The sequence below is a fragment of the Monodelphis domestica genome, chromosome 5, assembly GCF_027887165.1.
Source record: "Monodelphis domestica isolate mMonDom1 chromosome 5, mMonDom1.pri, whole genome shotgun sequence".
Taxonomy (NCBI): domain Eukaryota; kingdom Metazoa; phylum Chordata; class Mammalia; order Didelphimorphia; family Didelphidae; genus Monodelphis; species Monodelphis domestica.
In genome coordinates, this window is record NC_077231.1 from 323,334 (window position 1) to 337,980 (window position 14,647).

At 34.4% G+C, this 14,647-nt stretch overlaps 1 protein-coding gene across 2 annotated transcripts in view; it reads left to right on the top strand.

Moving 5' to 3' along the window:
- Positions 1–14,647, top strand: part of LOC100032444 (titin homolog) — a 281,885-nt gene that overhangs the window by 45,868 nt on the left and 221,370 nt on the right. For both annotated transcript variants that reach the window (XM_056797347.1, XM_056797346.1), the window contains exons 19-25: positions 2,585–2,820; positions 3,235–3,418; positions 6,248–6,483; positions 6,898–7,081; positions 10,512–10,747; positions 11,164–11,347; positions 14,166–14,401. In XM_056797347.1, the coding sequence (XP_056653325.1) occupies positions 2,585–2,820; positions 3,235–3,418; positions 6,248–6,483; positions 6,898–7,081; positions 10,512–10,747; positions 11,164–11,347; positions 14,166–14,401 (1,496 nt within the window). The remainder of the gene's footprint in view (positions 1–2,584; positions 2,821–3,234; positions 3,419–6,247; positions 6,484–6,897; positions 7,082–10,511; positions 10,748–11,163; positions 11,348–14,165; positions 14,402–14,647) is intronic.

A 14,647-nucleotide genomic window follows, 5' to 3' on the forward strand; every position in this document is an offset into this window, starting at 1 on the left:
CATGGAGAACATAAGATGACATGCATTTGCTGTCACAATTAGAGGAGAATAAGAAATGAAAGGTATGAAAATAGACAATGAGGAGACCAAGTTATCCCTCTTTGCAGATGATCTGATGGTCCACTTAATTAATCCTAGAGAATCAACTAAGAAACTAGTGGGATGAATCATTGATGCTAACAAAGATGACAGATATAAAATAAACCCACATAAATCATCAGCATTTCTATGTATTCCCAACACATCTCAGCAGCAAAAGCTAGAAAGAGAAATTTCCTTTAAAATCACCCTGGACAATCCAAAATATTTAGAAATCTATTTGCCAAGAAAAACGAGGGAATTTTATGAACACAACTATGAAATTCTATCTACAAAATCAAAACTAGATACAAACAATTGGTAAAACATTAATTGCTCATCGATAGGATGAGTTAAAATATTAAAAATGACAATGCTACACAAATGAATTTATTTAGTCACTGCCATACCTACCAAACTCCCAAGAAACTTTTTGACTATATTAGGAAGAAAACAGTAACCAAGTTCACCTAGATGAGGAAAAGATCAAGAATGCCAAGAGAATAGATGAAAAACATGGGAAGGGTGGGTGGGTAGAATTACCGGATCTTAAAACAATGGTCTTCAAAACAATTTAGTGTAGCAAGGGAGGGAGGAGAAGATCAGTGGAATAGACTTAGAATATCTTACCTCAGCAAACCAGTGAATGACAAACGCCAAAAAGACCTGGTTTCAGAATGATTTCAGGATAAGAATCAGCTCTTTAACAAAAACTGCTGGGAAAGCTGGAAAAACAGTATCAGACAGATTAGGTTGATATCAACATCTGACTTTCTACACCAAGATAAACTTAGAATGGGTGAATGATGGATTTCAAAAAGGAAAGTATAAGTAAATTAGGTGAACACAAAAGAATATACCTGTCAGATCGCTGTGAAAGGGAAAATTTCATGACAAAGCAACAGCTAGATAAATCATTACAAAATGTCAAATGAATAAATTTGATTACATTAAATTAAAAAGGTTTTGTACAAATGAAAGCAAAGGAACCAAAATTAGAAGGGAAGCAATGAATTGAGAAAAAAAAATCTTTAAAAGTAAATCCTTGGACAAGGCTCTAAATACTCCAATATCTAAGGAGTTAAGTAAGTTGTGCAAAAAATCAAGCCATTTTCCAATTGAAAAATGAGCAAGTGACATGAATGGCAATTTTCCAATGAAGAAATCAAACCTATAGATAGGCATATTCAAAAGTGTTCTAAATCATTTATAATTAGAGAAATGAAGCTCAAATCAAATCCACTCTAATATGAGAGCAAAGGAAAGTCATAAATTTTGCAGGGGATTAGTAAAATGGGGACATTAATGCACTCCTGGTGGAGTTGTGAATGGATCCAACTATTGTAGAAGGCAATTTGGAACTATGCTTTAAAAGCCTGTTTACCCTTTGATCAGTCATAGAAGAGCTGGGCTTATACCCCAAAGAGATGATTACTATTATTATTTTAATATGTCTTGTCCTACCAAGGAGCATGTAATATTCTCTCCATTTGTTAGGAATTAGTTATAATTCTGTGAAAAGGGCTTTGTAGCTGAGCTCATATAATCCTAGGTTCATCCTAGAAGATAGTTTCGATTGCCTAGAGTGATTTGAAATAAAGTTCCTCTTGCTACTGTGTTGTGTCGACAATAAATAGAAATACTGATGATTTATGTGGCTTTATTTTTTCATCCTGCAACTTTATTTACTAAAGTTGGTGGTTATTTCCAGGAGCTTTTGAGTTCATTCATTCCATTCTTCAGGTAGATCATCACATTGACTGAAAAGAATGAGACTTTCATCTCCTCGGTGCCTATTTTAATCCCTTCCTTTTCTTCTTCTTTAAATTGTTGCTGTGATTGTTTCTAGTACAATGTTAAAAAAATTAGAGGTGAGAGTGGGCATCCTTGCTTCATTGCTGATCTCATTGGGAACATTTCTAACTTCTCCCCATTGCAGATGACAATTACTGATGGTTTTAGATATATATGCTTTATGATTCTTAGGAAGGAGTCATATATTCCTATCCTTCCTAGTGTTTTCAGGAGGATTCTGACTGCTTCTTAAAGAGAAAAAGTGACAATATGAAAAAAAAGGATGAGAAAACAAAATGAGGAAGAAAACGATCCACTGTTTCAAATGTTGAAGAAAGTTTTTCTCCTTTCAACAAAACATCTAAAAAATTTGTATTGATATTCTTTGCAAAGGTGAAAAAATTAGAATACAGAATACTATGGATACTTGTTTGTATATTTCAGAACCTAAGAGCTATCCACATATACTGGATATTGAGCAAGGAACAACTACTTTCAAGTCCTGCTTCTGTTATAATTAACAAATCATTGAACATTTCAGGGTTCTAGGCAACTCTGCAATCAGAAGTAGCTAAAAAGATGCTGACCAGTGGTGGTAGGGATGTTTCTAGGAGCTCTAAGTTTTAGCATCAACATAGATGATATTTTAGTACCTTAATAAATTCGCTTTTTAAAAAAATAATTATACAAAAATCCTATGATTTCCTTTTAGGTTGAAGAGGAAGAGAACAAGCCTCAACACAGTGAAATGGAAACACCACTGGACGGATTTGGAGAAAAACTACCTGAAGATAACATGACTGTCAATTTTAATAAGCTGCCATTTAATGTAAAGGATCATCATGGCAATGAAAGTGAGGAGAATAAAATCCCTGTGGAAGAAACTCCAAAACTGACTGTTCCTTCTTCCAAGGAATCTTCAATACCTGTGCTCCATCGTTTCATAAGGTAAGTTTCTGAAAATCATTCAATGGAATATTTCACAGTAAGGTCACTTTGCTCTGAAAATGTGGTTTCAGATTCATTCTACATTAATGTCAGACTTGGCTGCTTTTTACTTGTTTGTTTTTTGCCAAGAAAGAAATATAAACCCAAGTATGCTCCTTATGTATACACATATACACACAATCATATGAATGTATAAATGACCATCAGTTTGTTCTATTGTGGAACTTGTTGAGCAGCAGCTATCAATAACTCAGTTGAAAGTCTTTCTGCTCAGTGAATGTCTACATCAATCTGTTCTGCCTCACAAATAAATGAATTTTGTTTTTTTAGAAGCCCAGACAAATTTGATGAAATAAGATGACAGTCTTGGTTTCTACTCAACTATGTTTCCTAAAACAAGCACTTTGCATCTAGGTTCCCACTGAAAAAAGAGAAAGAAAAGCAATCGAGAGCAGGTATGCCTCTTAAAACAATCAGAGAACAAATAAGAAGAAAAGAAAAATTATCCAGTAAAGAAGTGGAGAAGAAACAGTCATTGGAAGAGCCTGAACAATCTCAGACCACAAAACTAAGACTGGGAGAAAATAATTTGACACAGGTGAATTGGAAAATTATAGTCAGTATTTCCATCTTTGCTTGATAGAGAATATGAATTGGTTTCCTGGGTGTGAGCAGCTGAATGCTTGGAAGGCTTTTATTCCTGCTACAAAAGTTCAGTGGCTGTTAGGTGGAGTCTAATTCAGTTGGGCTCAATGCTACATGAATGTAGGTTCATGTATATATCAAGAAATATAAAGGCGTCTCTATTTTTAACATTTGAGTGCACTATTGCAAGGTCACTAACCATGGAGAACATAAGATGACATGCATTTGCTGTCACAATTAGAGGAGAATAAGAAATGAAAGGTATGAAAATAGACAATGAGGAGACCAAGTTATCCCTCTTTGCAGATGATCTGATGGTCCACTTAATTAATCCTAGAGAATCAACTAAGAAACTAGTGGGATGAATCATTGATGCAACAAAGTTGACGGATATAAAATAAACCCACATAAATCATCAGCATTTCTATGTATTCCCAACACATCTCAGCAGCAAAAGCTAGAAAGAGAAATTTCCTTTAAAATCACCCTGGACAATCCAAAATATTTAGAAATCTATTTGCCAAGAAAAACGAGGGAATTTTATGAACACAACTATGAAATTCTATCTACAAAATCAAAACTAGATACAAACAATTGGTAAAACATCAATTGCTCATCGATAGGATGAGTTAAAATATTAAAAATGACAATGCTACACAAATGAATTTATTTAGTCACTGCCATACCTACCAAACTCCCAAGAAACTTTTTGACTATATTAGGAAGAAAACAGTAACCAAGTTCACCTAGATGAGGAAAAGATCAAGAATGCCAAGAGAATAGATGAAAAACATGGGAAGGGTGGGTGGGTAGAATTACCGGATCTTAAAACAATGGTCTTCAAAACAATTTAGTGTAGCAAGGGAGGGAGGAGAAGATCAGTGGAATAGACTTAGAATATCTTACCTCAGCAAACCAGTGAATGACAAACGCCAAAAAGACCTGGTTTCAGAATGATTTCAGGATAAGAATCAGCTCTTTAACAAAAACTGCTGGGAAAGCTGGAAAAACAGTATCAGACAGATTAGGTTGATATCAACATCTGACTTCCTACACCAAGATAAACTTAGAATGGGTGAATGATGGATTTCAAAAAGGAAAGTATAAGTAAATTAGGTGAACACAAAAGAATATACCTGTCAGATCGCTGTGAAAGGGAAAATTTCATGACAAAGCAACAGCTAGACAAATCATTACAAAATGTCAAATGAATAAATTTGATTACATTAAATTAAAAAGGTTTTGTACAAATGAAACCAAAGGAACCAAAATTAGAAGGGAAGCAATGAATTGAGAAAAAAAATCTTTAAAAGTAAATCCTTGGACAAGGCTCTAAATACTCCAATATCTAAGGAGTTAAGTAAGTTGTGCAAAAAATCAAGCCATTTTCCAATTGAAAAATGAGCAAGTGACATGAATGGCAATTTTCCAATGAAGAAATCAAACCTATAGATAGGCATATTCAAAAGTGTTCTAAATCATTTATAATTAGAGAAATGAAGCTCAAATCAAATCCACTCTAATATGAGAGCAAAGGAAAGTCATAAATTTTGCAGGGGATTAGTAAAATGGGGACATTAATGCACTCCTGGTGGAGTTGTGAATGGATCCAACTATTGTAGAAGGCAATTTGGAACTATGCTTTAAAAGCCTGTTTACCCTTTGATCAGTCATAGAAGAGCTGGGCTTATACCCCAAAGAGATGATTACTATTATTATTTTAATATGTCTTGTCCTACCAAGGAGCATGTAATATTCTCTCCATTTGTTAGGAATTAGTTATAATTCTGTGAAAAGGGCTTTGTAGCTGAGCTCATATAATCCTAGGTTCATCCTAGAAGATAGTTTCGATTGCCTAGAGTGATTTGAAATAAAGTTCCTCTTGCTACTGTGTTGTGTCGACAATAAATAGAAATACTGATGATTTATGTGGCTTTATTTTTTCATCCTGCAACTTTATTTACTAAAGTTGGTGGTTATTTCCAGGAGCTTTTGAGTTCATTCATTCCATTCTTCAGGTAGAGCATCACATTGACTGAAAAGAATGAGACTTTCATCTCCTCGGTGCCTATTTTAATCCCTTCCTTTTCTTCTTCTTTAAATTGTTGCTGTGATTGTTTCTAGTACAATGTTAAAAAAATTAGAGGTGAGAGTGGGCATCCTTGCTTCATTGCTGATCTCATTGGGAACATTTCTAACTTCTCCCCATTGCAGATGACAATTACTGATGGTTTTAGATATATATGCTTTATGATTCTTAGGAAGGAGTCATATATTCCTATCCTTCCTAGTGTTTTCAGGAGGATTCTGACTGCTTCTTAAAGAGAAAAAGTGACAATATGAAAAAAAAAGGATGAGAAAACAAAATGAGGAAGAAAACGATCCACTGTTTCAAATGTTGAAGAAAGTTTTTCTCCTTTCAACAAAACATCTAAAAAATTTGTATTGATATTCTTTGCAAAGGTGAAAAAATTAGAATACAGAATACTATGGATACTTGTTTGTATATTTCAGAACCTAAGAGCTATCCACATATACTGGATATTGAGCAAGGAACAACTACTTTCAAGTCCTGCTTCTGTTATAATTAACAAATCATTGAACATTTCAGGGTTCTAGGCAACTCTGCAATCAGAAGTAGCTAAAGAGATGCTGACCAGTGGTGGTAGGGATGTTTCTAGGAGCTCTAAGTTTTAGCATCAACATAGATGATATTTTAGTACCTTAATAAATTCACTTTTTAAAAAAAATAATTATACCAAGTCCTATGATTTCCTTTTAGGTTGAAGAGCAAAAGAACAAGCCTCAACACAGTGAAATGGAAATTCCAGTGGAAGAAATTGCAGAAAAATTACCTGAAGATAACATGACTGTCAATTTTAATAAGCTGCCATTTGATGTAGAGGATCATCATGGCAATGAAATTGAGGAGAATAAAATCCCTGTGGAAGAAACTCCAAAACTGACTGTTCCTTCTTCCAAGGAATCTTCAATACCTGTGCTCCATCGTTTCATAAGGTAAGTTTCTGAAAATCATTCAATGGAATATTTCACAGTAAGGTCACTTTGCTCTGAAAATGTGGTTTCAGATTCATTCTACATTAATGTCAGACTTGGCTGCTTTTTACTTGTTTGTTTTTTGCCAAGAAAGAAATATAAACCCAAGTATGCTCCTTATGTATACACATATACACACAATCATATGAATGTATAAATGACCATCAGTTTGTTCTCTTGTGGAAATTGTTGAGCAGCAGCTATCAATAACTCAGTTGAAAGTCTTTCTGCTCAGTGAATGTCTACATCAATCTGTTCTGCTTCACAAATAAATGAGTTTTGTTTTTATAGAAGTCCAGACAAATTTAGCTAAATTGGATGATGGTCTTGGTTTCTACTCAACTATGTTTCCTAAAACAAGCACTTTGCATCTAGGTTCCCACTGAAAAAAGAGAAAGAAAAGCAATCGAGAGCAGGTATGCCTCTTAAAACAATCAGAGAACAAATAAGAAGAAAAGAAAAATTATCCAGTAAAGAAGTGGAGAAGAAACAGTCATTGGAAGTGGCTGAACAATCTCAGACCACAAAACTAAGACTGGGAGAAAATAATTTGACACAGGTGAATTGGAAAATTATAGTCAGTATTTCCATCTTTGCTTGATAGAGAATATGAATTGGTTTCCTGGGTGTGAGCAGCTGAAAGCTTGGAAGGCTTTTATTCCTGCTACAAAAGTTCAGTGGCTGTTAGGTGGAGTCTAATTCAGTTGGGCTCAATGCTACATGAATGTAGGTTCATGTATATATCAAGAAATATAAAGGCGTCTCTATTTTTAACATTTGAGTGCACTATTGCAAGGTCACTAACCATGGAGAACATAAGATGACATGCATTTGCTGTCACAATTAGAGGAGAATAAGAAATGAAAGGTATGAAAATAGACAATGAGGAGACCAAGTTATCCCTCTTTGCAGATGATCTGATGGTCCACTTAATTAATCCTAGAGAATCAACTAAGAAACTAGTGGGATAAATCATTGATGCAAACAAAGTTGACGGATATAAAATAAACCCACATAAATCATCAGCATTTCTATGTATTCCCAACACATCTCAGCAGCAAAAGCTGGAAACAGAAATTTCCTTTAAAATCACCCTGGATGATCCAAAATGTTTAGAAATCTATTTGCCAGGAAAAACGAGGGAATTTTATGAACACAACTATGAAACACTTTCCACACAAATAAACTAGATACAAACAATTGGTAAAACATTAATTGCTCATCGATAGGATGAGTTAAAATAATAAACATGACAATCCTACACAAATGAATTTACTTAGTGTTATAACTATCAAACTCACAAGAAAAATTTAACTGTAATAGAAAAAAAACAGTAACCAAGTTCACCTAGATGAGGAAAAGATCAAGAACACCAAAAGAATAGATGAAAAACATGGGAAGGATGGGTGGCTAGAATTACCGGATCTTAAAGCAATGATCTTCAAAGCAATTTAGTACCAAGAGAGGGAGGAGAAGATCAGTGGAGTACACTTAGAATATCTTACCTCAGCAAACCAGTGAATGATAAACCCCAAAAAGCCCTGGTTTTAGGATGATTTCAGGATAAGAATCAGCTCTTTAACAAAAACTGCTGGGAAAGTTGGATAATAGTATCAGACAGATTAGGTTGATATCAACATCTGACTTCCTACACCAAGATAAACTTAGAATGGGGGAATTATGGATTGTAAAAAGGAAATTATAAGTAAATTAGGTGAACACAAAAGAATATACCTCTCAGATCTTTGAGAAAGGAAAAATTTCAAGATCAAGCAAGAGTTACACAAAATTACAAAATATCAAATAAATAAATTTGATTACACTAAATTTTTTTGTTCAAGTGAAACCAAAGGAACTAAAATTAGAAGGGAAGCAATGAATTGGGGGGGAAATCTTTACAAAAAATACTTTTAAAAGGATGTAATTACTCAAATATCTAAGGAGTTAAATCAGTTATACAAAAAATCAAGCCATTTTCCAATTGAAAATGAGCAAGTGACATGAATGGCAATTTTCCAATGAAGAAATCAAACCTATACATAGGCATATTCAAAAGAGTTCTAAATCACTTATAATTAGATAAATGAAGTGCAAATCAAATCCACTCTAACATGAGAGCAAAGGAAAGTCCTAAATTTTGCAATTTACCTGTAATTGCTACTTGAAAGGGAATAACTAAAGGAATAATAATTTTGAGGAGGAGAGACTGGTCGAGGGGAGAAGTAGAATAATAGAGATAGACATCAGATCAAATCTTATCATGGAAGGACGCGGCTTCCCTTCTATCTTCCTTTGCTGGGCACACAATGCAGGAAGATAGAAATTAACCAGAATGCATGAAAAAGGAATCAGGAGTGAGGTGGAAGGAACAAAGAGAATAAAGAGAGAGAATCTTTAGAGGCACACTGGCTCTCCTTAACTGGAGAGATCCATGTGGCCAGCAAACAGGTAGGAGTAAGAGACAGAAAAAGGAAGAGAGCAAGAGAGAGAGGGTCCCGTCCTTCCTGACTTTTTATTGATGTAATGACGTCAGAGGCAGGTAATACATATAGAGGATTTACATTAGCTTGACAAATCCTTGAAGGACAAGCCAGAGGCGTGGTAAGTACAGCCTGCTCTTTTCAAACTCCCAGAACAAAGACCACATGACTACACATAAATTATACATTGGAATGCTGTCTGACCAGTCCAGAGCTGAGCTCTTTGTGGCTCAGCTCCGATATTCTTCCTGGAATCCTACAATGAGTAAAATGCAGACATTAATGCACTCCTGGTGGAGTTGTGAATGAATCCAACTATTTTGGATGGCAATTTGGAACTATGCCCAAAGGGCTTTAAAACCTGTTTACCCTTTGATCAGTCATAGAAGAGCTGGGCGTATACCCCGAAGAGATGATTACTATTATTATTATAATATATCTTGTCCTACCAAGGAGCATGTAATATTCTCTCCATTTGTTAGGAATTAGTTATAATTCTGTGAAAAGGGCTTTGTAGCTGAGCTCATATAATTCTATGCTCATCCTAGAAGATAGTTTCCATTGCCTAGAGTGATTTGAAATAAAGTTCCTCTTGCTACTGTGTTGTGTCGACAATAAATAGAAATACTGATGATTTATGTGGCTTTATTTTTTTCATCCTGCAACTTTGCTAAAGTTAGTGGTTATTTTCACCAGCTTTTGAGTCCATTCTTTCCATTCTTCAGGTAGAGCATCACATCGACTGCAGAGAGTGAGAGTTTGGTCTCCTCTGTGCCTATTTTAATCCCTTCCATTTCTTCTTCTTCTGTAAATTGTTGCTGTGAGTGTTTCTAGTACAATGTTTTAAAAAAAATAGAGGTGAGAGTGGGCATCTTTGCTTCTCTGCTGATCTCATTGGGAAGATTTCTAACTTCTCCCCATTGAAGATGATAATTACTGATGGTTTTAGATTTAGATTTAGATTTAGATTTAGATGCTTTATGATTCTTAGGAAGGGTTCATAGATTCCTATCCTTCCTAGTGTTGTCAGGAGTATTCTCTCTGCTTCTGAGAGGGAAAAAGTGACAAAATTTTTTTAAAAAATGAGAAAACAAAATGAGGAAGAAAATGCGCCACTGTATCAAATTTTGAAGAAAGTTTTTCTCCTTTCAAACAAAACATCTAAAAAAGTATTGTTATTCTTTCCAAAGGTGAAAAAATTAGAATATAGAATAATATAAATACTTGTGTGTATATTTCAGAACCTACATGCTATGCAAGTGTATTGGATATTGAGCAAGGAACACCTATTTTCCTGCCCTGCTACTGGTATTATAACAAATCATTAAACATTTCAGGGTTCTAGGCAATTGTACAAATTTAAGTAACTAAAAAGATGCTGACCAGTGATAGTAGGGAGTTTTCTAGGAGCTCTGGGTTTTAGTTCCAACATAGACCATATATTTGTACCTTAATAAATTCACTTTTTTAAAAAAAATAATTATACCAAGTCCTATGATTTCCTATTAGGTTGAAGAGCAAAAGAACAAGCCTCAACACAGTGAAATGGAAATACCAGTGGAAGAAATTGCAGAAAAATTACCTGAAGATAACATGACTGTCAATTTTAATAAGCTGCCATTTGATGTAGAGGATCATCATGGCAATGAAATTGAGGAGAATAAAATCCCTGTGGAAGTAACTCCAAAAATGACCCTTTCTTCTTCCAAGGAATCTTCAATACCTGTGCTCCATCGTTTCTTGTGGTAAGTTTCTGAAAATCATTCAATGGACTATATCACAGTAGCGTCACTGCTCTGAAACTCTGGTTTTAGATCCATTGTACATTAACTTCACACTTGGCTGGTTTTTTATTTGTCTGTTTTTTACAAAGAAAGAAATAAACCCCAAATATGCATACATATGTACACGCACATACACACAGCCATATGAATGTATAAATGACATTCAGTTTTTTATATTCTAGAAATTGTAGTGCAGCAGCTATCAATAACTAAGTAGAAAGTCTTTCTTGACTAACTCAATGTCTACAAGATTCTGTTCTGCCTCACAAAAAAAAATAACTTTGTTTTTTTAGTAGTCCAGATCAATTTAACTAAATAGAATGACAGTCTTGGTTTCTACTCAGCTGTGTTTCCTAAAACAAGCACTTTACATCTAGGTTCCCACTGAAAAAAGAGGAAAAAAAGCAATCAAAGGCAGGTATGCCTCTGAAAACAATCAGAGAACAAATAAGGAGAAAAGAAAAATTATCTAGTAAAGAAGTGGAGAAGAAACAGTCATTGGAAGTGGCTGAACAATCTCGGGCCAGAGAACCACGACAAGGAGGAAATAATTTGACACAGGTAAATGCGAAATTTAGAGTCAGTATTTCCATTTTTGCTTGATAGGGAATATGAATCAGTTTCCTGAGCGTGAGCAGCTGAATGCTTGGAAGGCTTTTATTTGTGCTACAAAAGTTGAGTGGCTGTTAGGTGGAGTCTAATTCAGTTGGGCTCAATGCTACATGAATGTAGGTTCATGTACATATCAAAAAATATAAAAGTATCTCTATTTTTAACATTCGAATGCACTGTTGCAAGGTCTATAACCATGGAGAACATAAGATGATATGCATTTGCTGTCACAATTAGAGAAGAAAAAGGAAATGGAAGGTATTAAAATAGGCAATGAGACCAAGTTATCCCTCCTTGCAGATGATCTGATGGTCCACTTAATTAATCCTAGAGAATCAACTAAGAAACTAGTGGGATAAATTATTGATGTTAACAAAGTTGATGGATATAAAATGAACTCACATAAATCATCAGCATTTCTATGTATTCCCAACACATCTCAGCAACAAAGGCTGGAAAGAGAAATTTCCTTTAATATCAACCTGGACAATCCAAAATATTTAGAAATCTCTTTGCCAGGTAAAATCAGGGAATTTTATGAACACAACTATGAAACACTTTCGACACAATCAAAACTAGATATAAATGATTGGTAAAACATTAATTGCTCATCGATGGGATGAGTTAAAATAATAAAAATGACAATCTTACACAACTGAATTTATTTAGTCAGTGCCTTAACTATCAAACTCCCAAGAAACTTTTTGATTACATTAGAAAAAAAGCTATAACAAAGTTCACCTAGGTAAGGAAAAGATCAAGAATACACAGAGACATTATGGAAAAACATGGGAAGAATGGGTGGCTAGAATTACCAAATCTTAAACTGTACTATAAAGCAATGGTCTTCAAAATAATTTAGTGTACCAAGAGAGGGAGGAGAATATCAGTGGAATAAACTTAGAATATCTTGAATGATAAACTACAAAAGCCCAGATTTCAGAACACTTTCAGGATAAAAATCTGCTCTTTAAGAAAAACTGCTGGGAAAATTGGAAAACAGTATCAGACAGATTAGGTTGATTTCAACATATGACACCCTACCCCAAGATGAATTCAGAATGGGTGAATGATGGATTATAAAAAGGAAACTATAAGTAAATTAGGTGAACACAAAGGAGTATACCTGTCAGATCTTTGGAAAAGGAAAAATTTCAAGACCAAGGAAGAGATAGACGAAATTATGAAATATAAATAAATAAATTTGATTACATTAAATTAAAAAGGGTTTGTACAAAGAAAGTTAAAACAAATCAGAAGGGAAGCAATGACATGGGAAAAATTCTTTACAAAAAATCCCTTAAAAAGGATCTAATCACTCAAATATCTAAGGAGTTAAGTCATTTTTACAAAAAAATCCAGGCATTTTGTAATTGAAAAATAAGCTAGTGACATGTATGGCAATATTCAGATGAAGAAATCAAAACTATTTATAGGCATATGGGAAAGTGTCTAAATCATTTATAATTAGAGAAATGAAGTGTAAATCATTCCCCTCTGAGGTACCACCTCTCCTAGCATATTGGATAATGTGAGAGCAAAGAAAAGTTATAAATTTTGCAGGGGATGTGTAAAATAGGGATGTTAATGCACTGCTGGTGGAGTTGGGAATGGATCTAACTATTTTGGATGGCAATTTGGAACTATGCCCAAAGGGCTTTAAAAGCCTGTTGGCCCTTTGATCCAGTCATAGAAAAGCTGGGCTTACACCCCAAAGATATTATTACTATGATTATTATTATATGTTGATCTACCTAGGAGCATGAAATGTTCATTCCATTTGTGAGTATTTAGTCATAATTGTGTGAAAAGTGCATTGTAGTTGAGTTCATATCATTCCTATGTTCATCCTAGATGATATTCTCAATTGCCTGGAGTGATTTGAAATGAAGTTTCTCTTGCCGTTGAGTTGTGTCGACAATAAATAGAAATGCTGATGATTTGTATGGCTTTCTTTTTTCATCCTACAACTTTGCTAAAGTTAGTGCTTATTTTCACCAGCTTTTGAGTTCATTCTTTCCATTCATCAGGTAGAGCATCACATCGACTGCAAAGAGTGAGAGTTTGGTCTCCTCTGTGCCTATTTTAATCCCTTCCATTTCTTCTTCTTCTGTAAATTGTTGCTGTGAGTGTTTCTAGTACAATGTTAAAAAATGGAGGTGAGAGTGGGCATCCTTCCTTCACTGCTGATCTCATTGGGAAGATTTCTAACTTCTCCCCATTGCAGATGACAATTACTGATGGTTTTAGACATATATTCTTTATGATTCTTAGGAAGGATTCCTATTTTCCTATCCTTCCTAGTGTTTTCAGGAGTATTCGGTCTGCTTCTTAAAGGGAAAAAGTGACAATATGAAAAAAAAGGATGAGAAAATAAAATGAGGAACAAACTGAGCCACTGTATCAAACAAAACATCTAAAATGTATTGTTATTCTTTTCAAAAGTAAAAAAAAAATTAGAAGAATGTAGAATTCTATAGATACTTGTGTGTATATTTCAGAATCTACATGCTATCCAAGGGTAGTGGATATTGAGCAAGGAACACCTATTTTCAAGTCCTGCTTCTGGCATAATAGACAAATCATTTAACATTTCATGGTTGTAGGCAACTCTGCAACCAGAAGTAGCTAAAGAGATGCTGATCAAAGGCTGTAGGGAGTTTTAGGAGCTCTGGGTTTTAGTAAAAACATAGACCTTATCTTTGTACCTTAATAAATTCACTTTTAAAAAAAATTAATTATACCTTGTCCTATGATTTCCATTTAGGTTGAGGAGCAAAAGAACAAGCCTCAACACAATGAAATGGAAACACTAGTGGAAGAAATTGCAGAAAAATTACCGGAAGACAAAATGACTGTCAATTTTAATAAACTGTCATTTAATGTAAAGGATCATTATGGCAATGAAAGTGAGGAGAATAAAATCCCTGTGAAGGAAACTCAACAAATGACTGTTCCTTCTTCCAAGGAATCTTCAATACCTGTGCACCATCGTTTCATGTGGTAAGTTTCTGAAAATCATTCAATCTGATTTCAAATTCATCGCACATTAACTTCAGTCTTGGCTGGGTTTTTGTTGTTGTTGTTGTTGTTTTTTTGCCACGAAAGAAATATAAACCCAAGTATGCACCTTATGTATACACACATACACACACCCCTATGAATCTATAAATGACCATCAACTTGTTCTATTGTGGAAATTGTAGTGTAGCAGCAATCAATAACTTTGTAGAAAATGTTTTTTGCCAG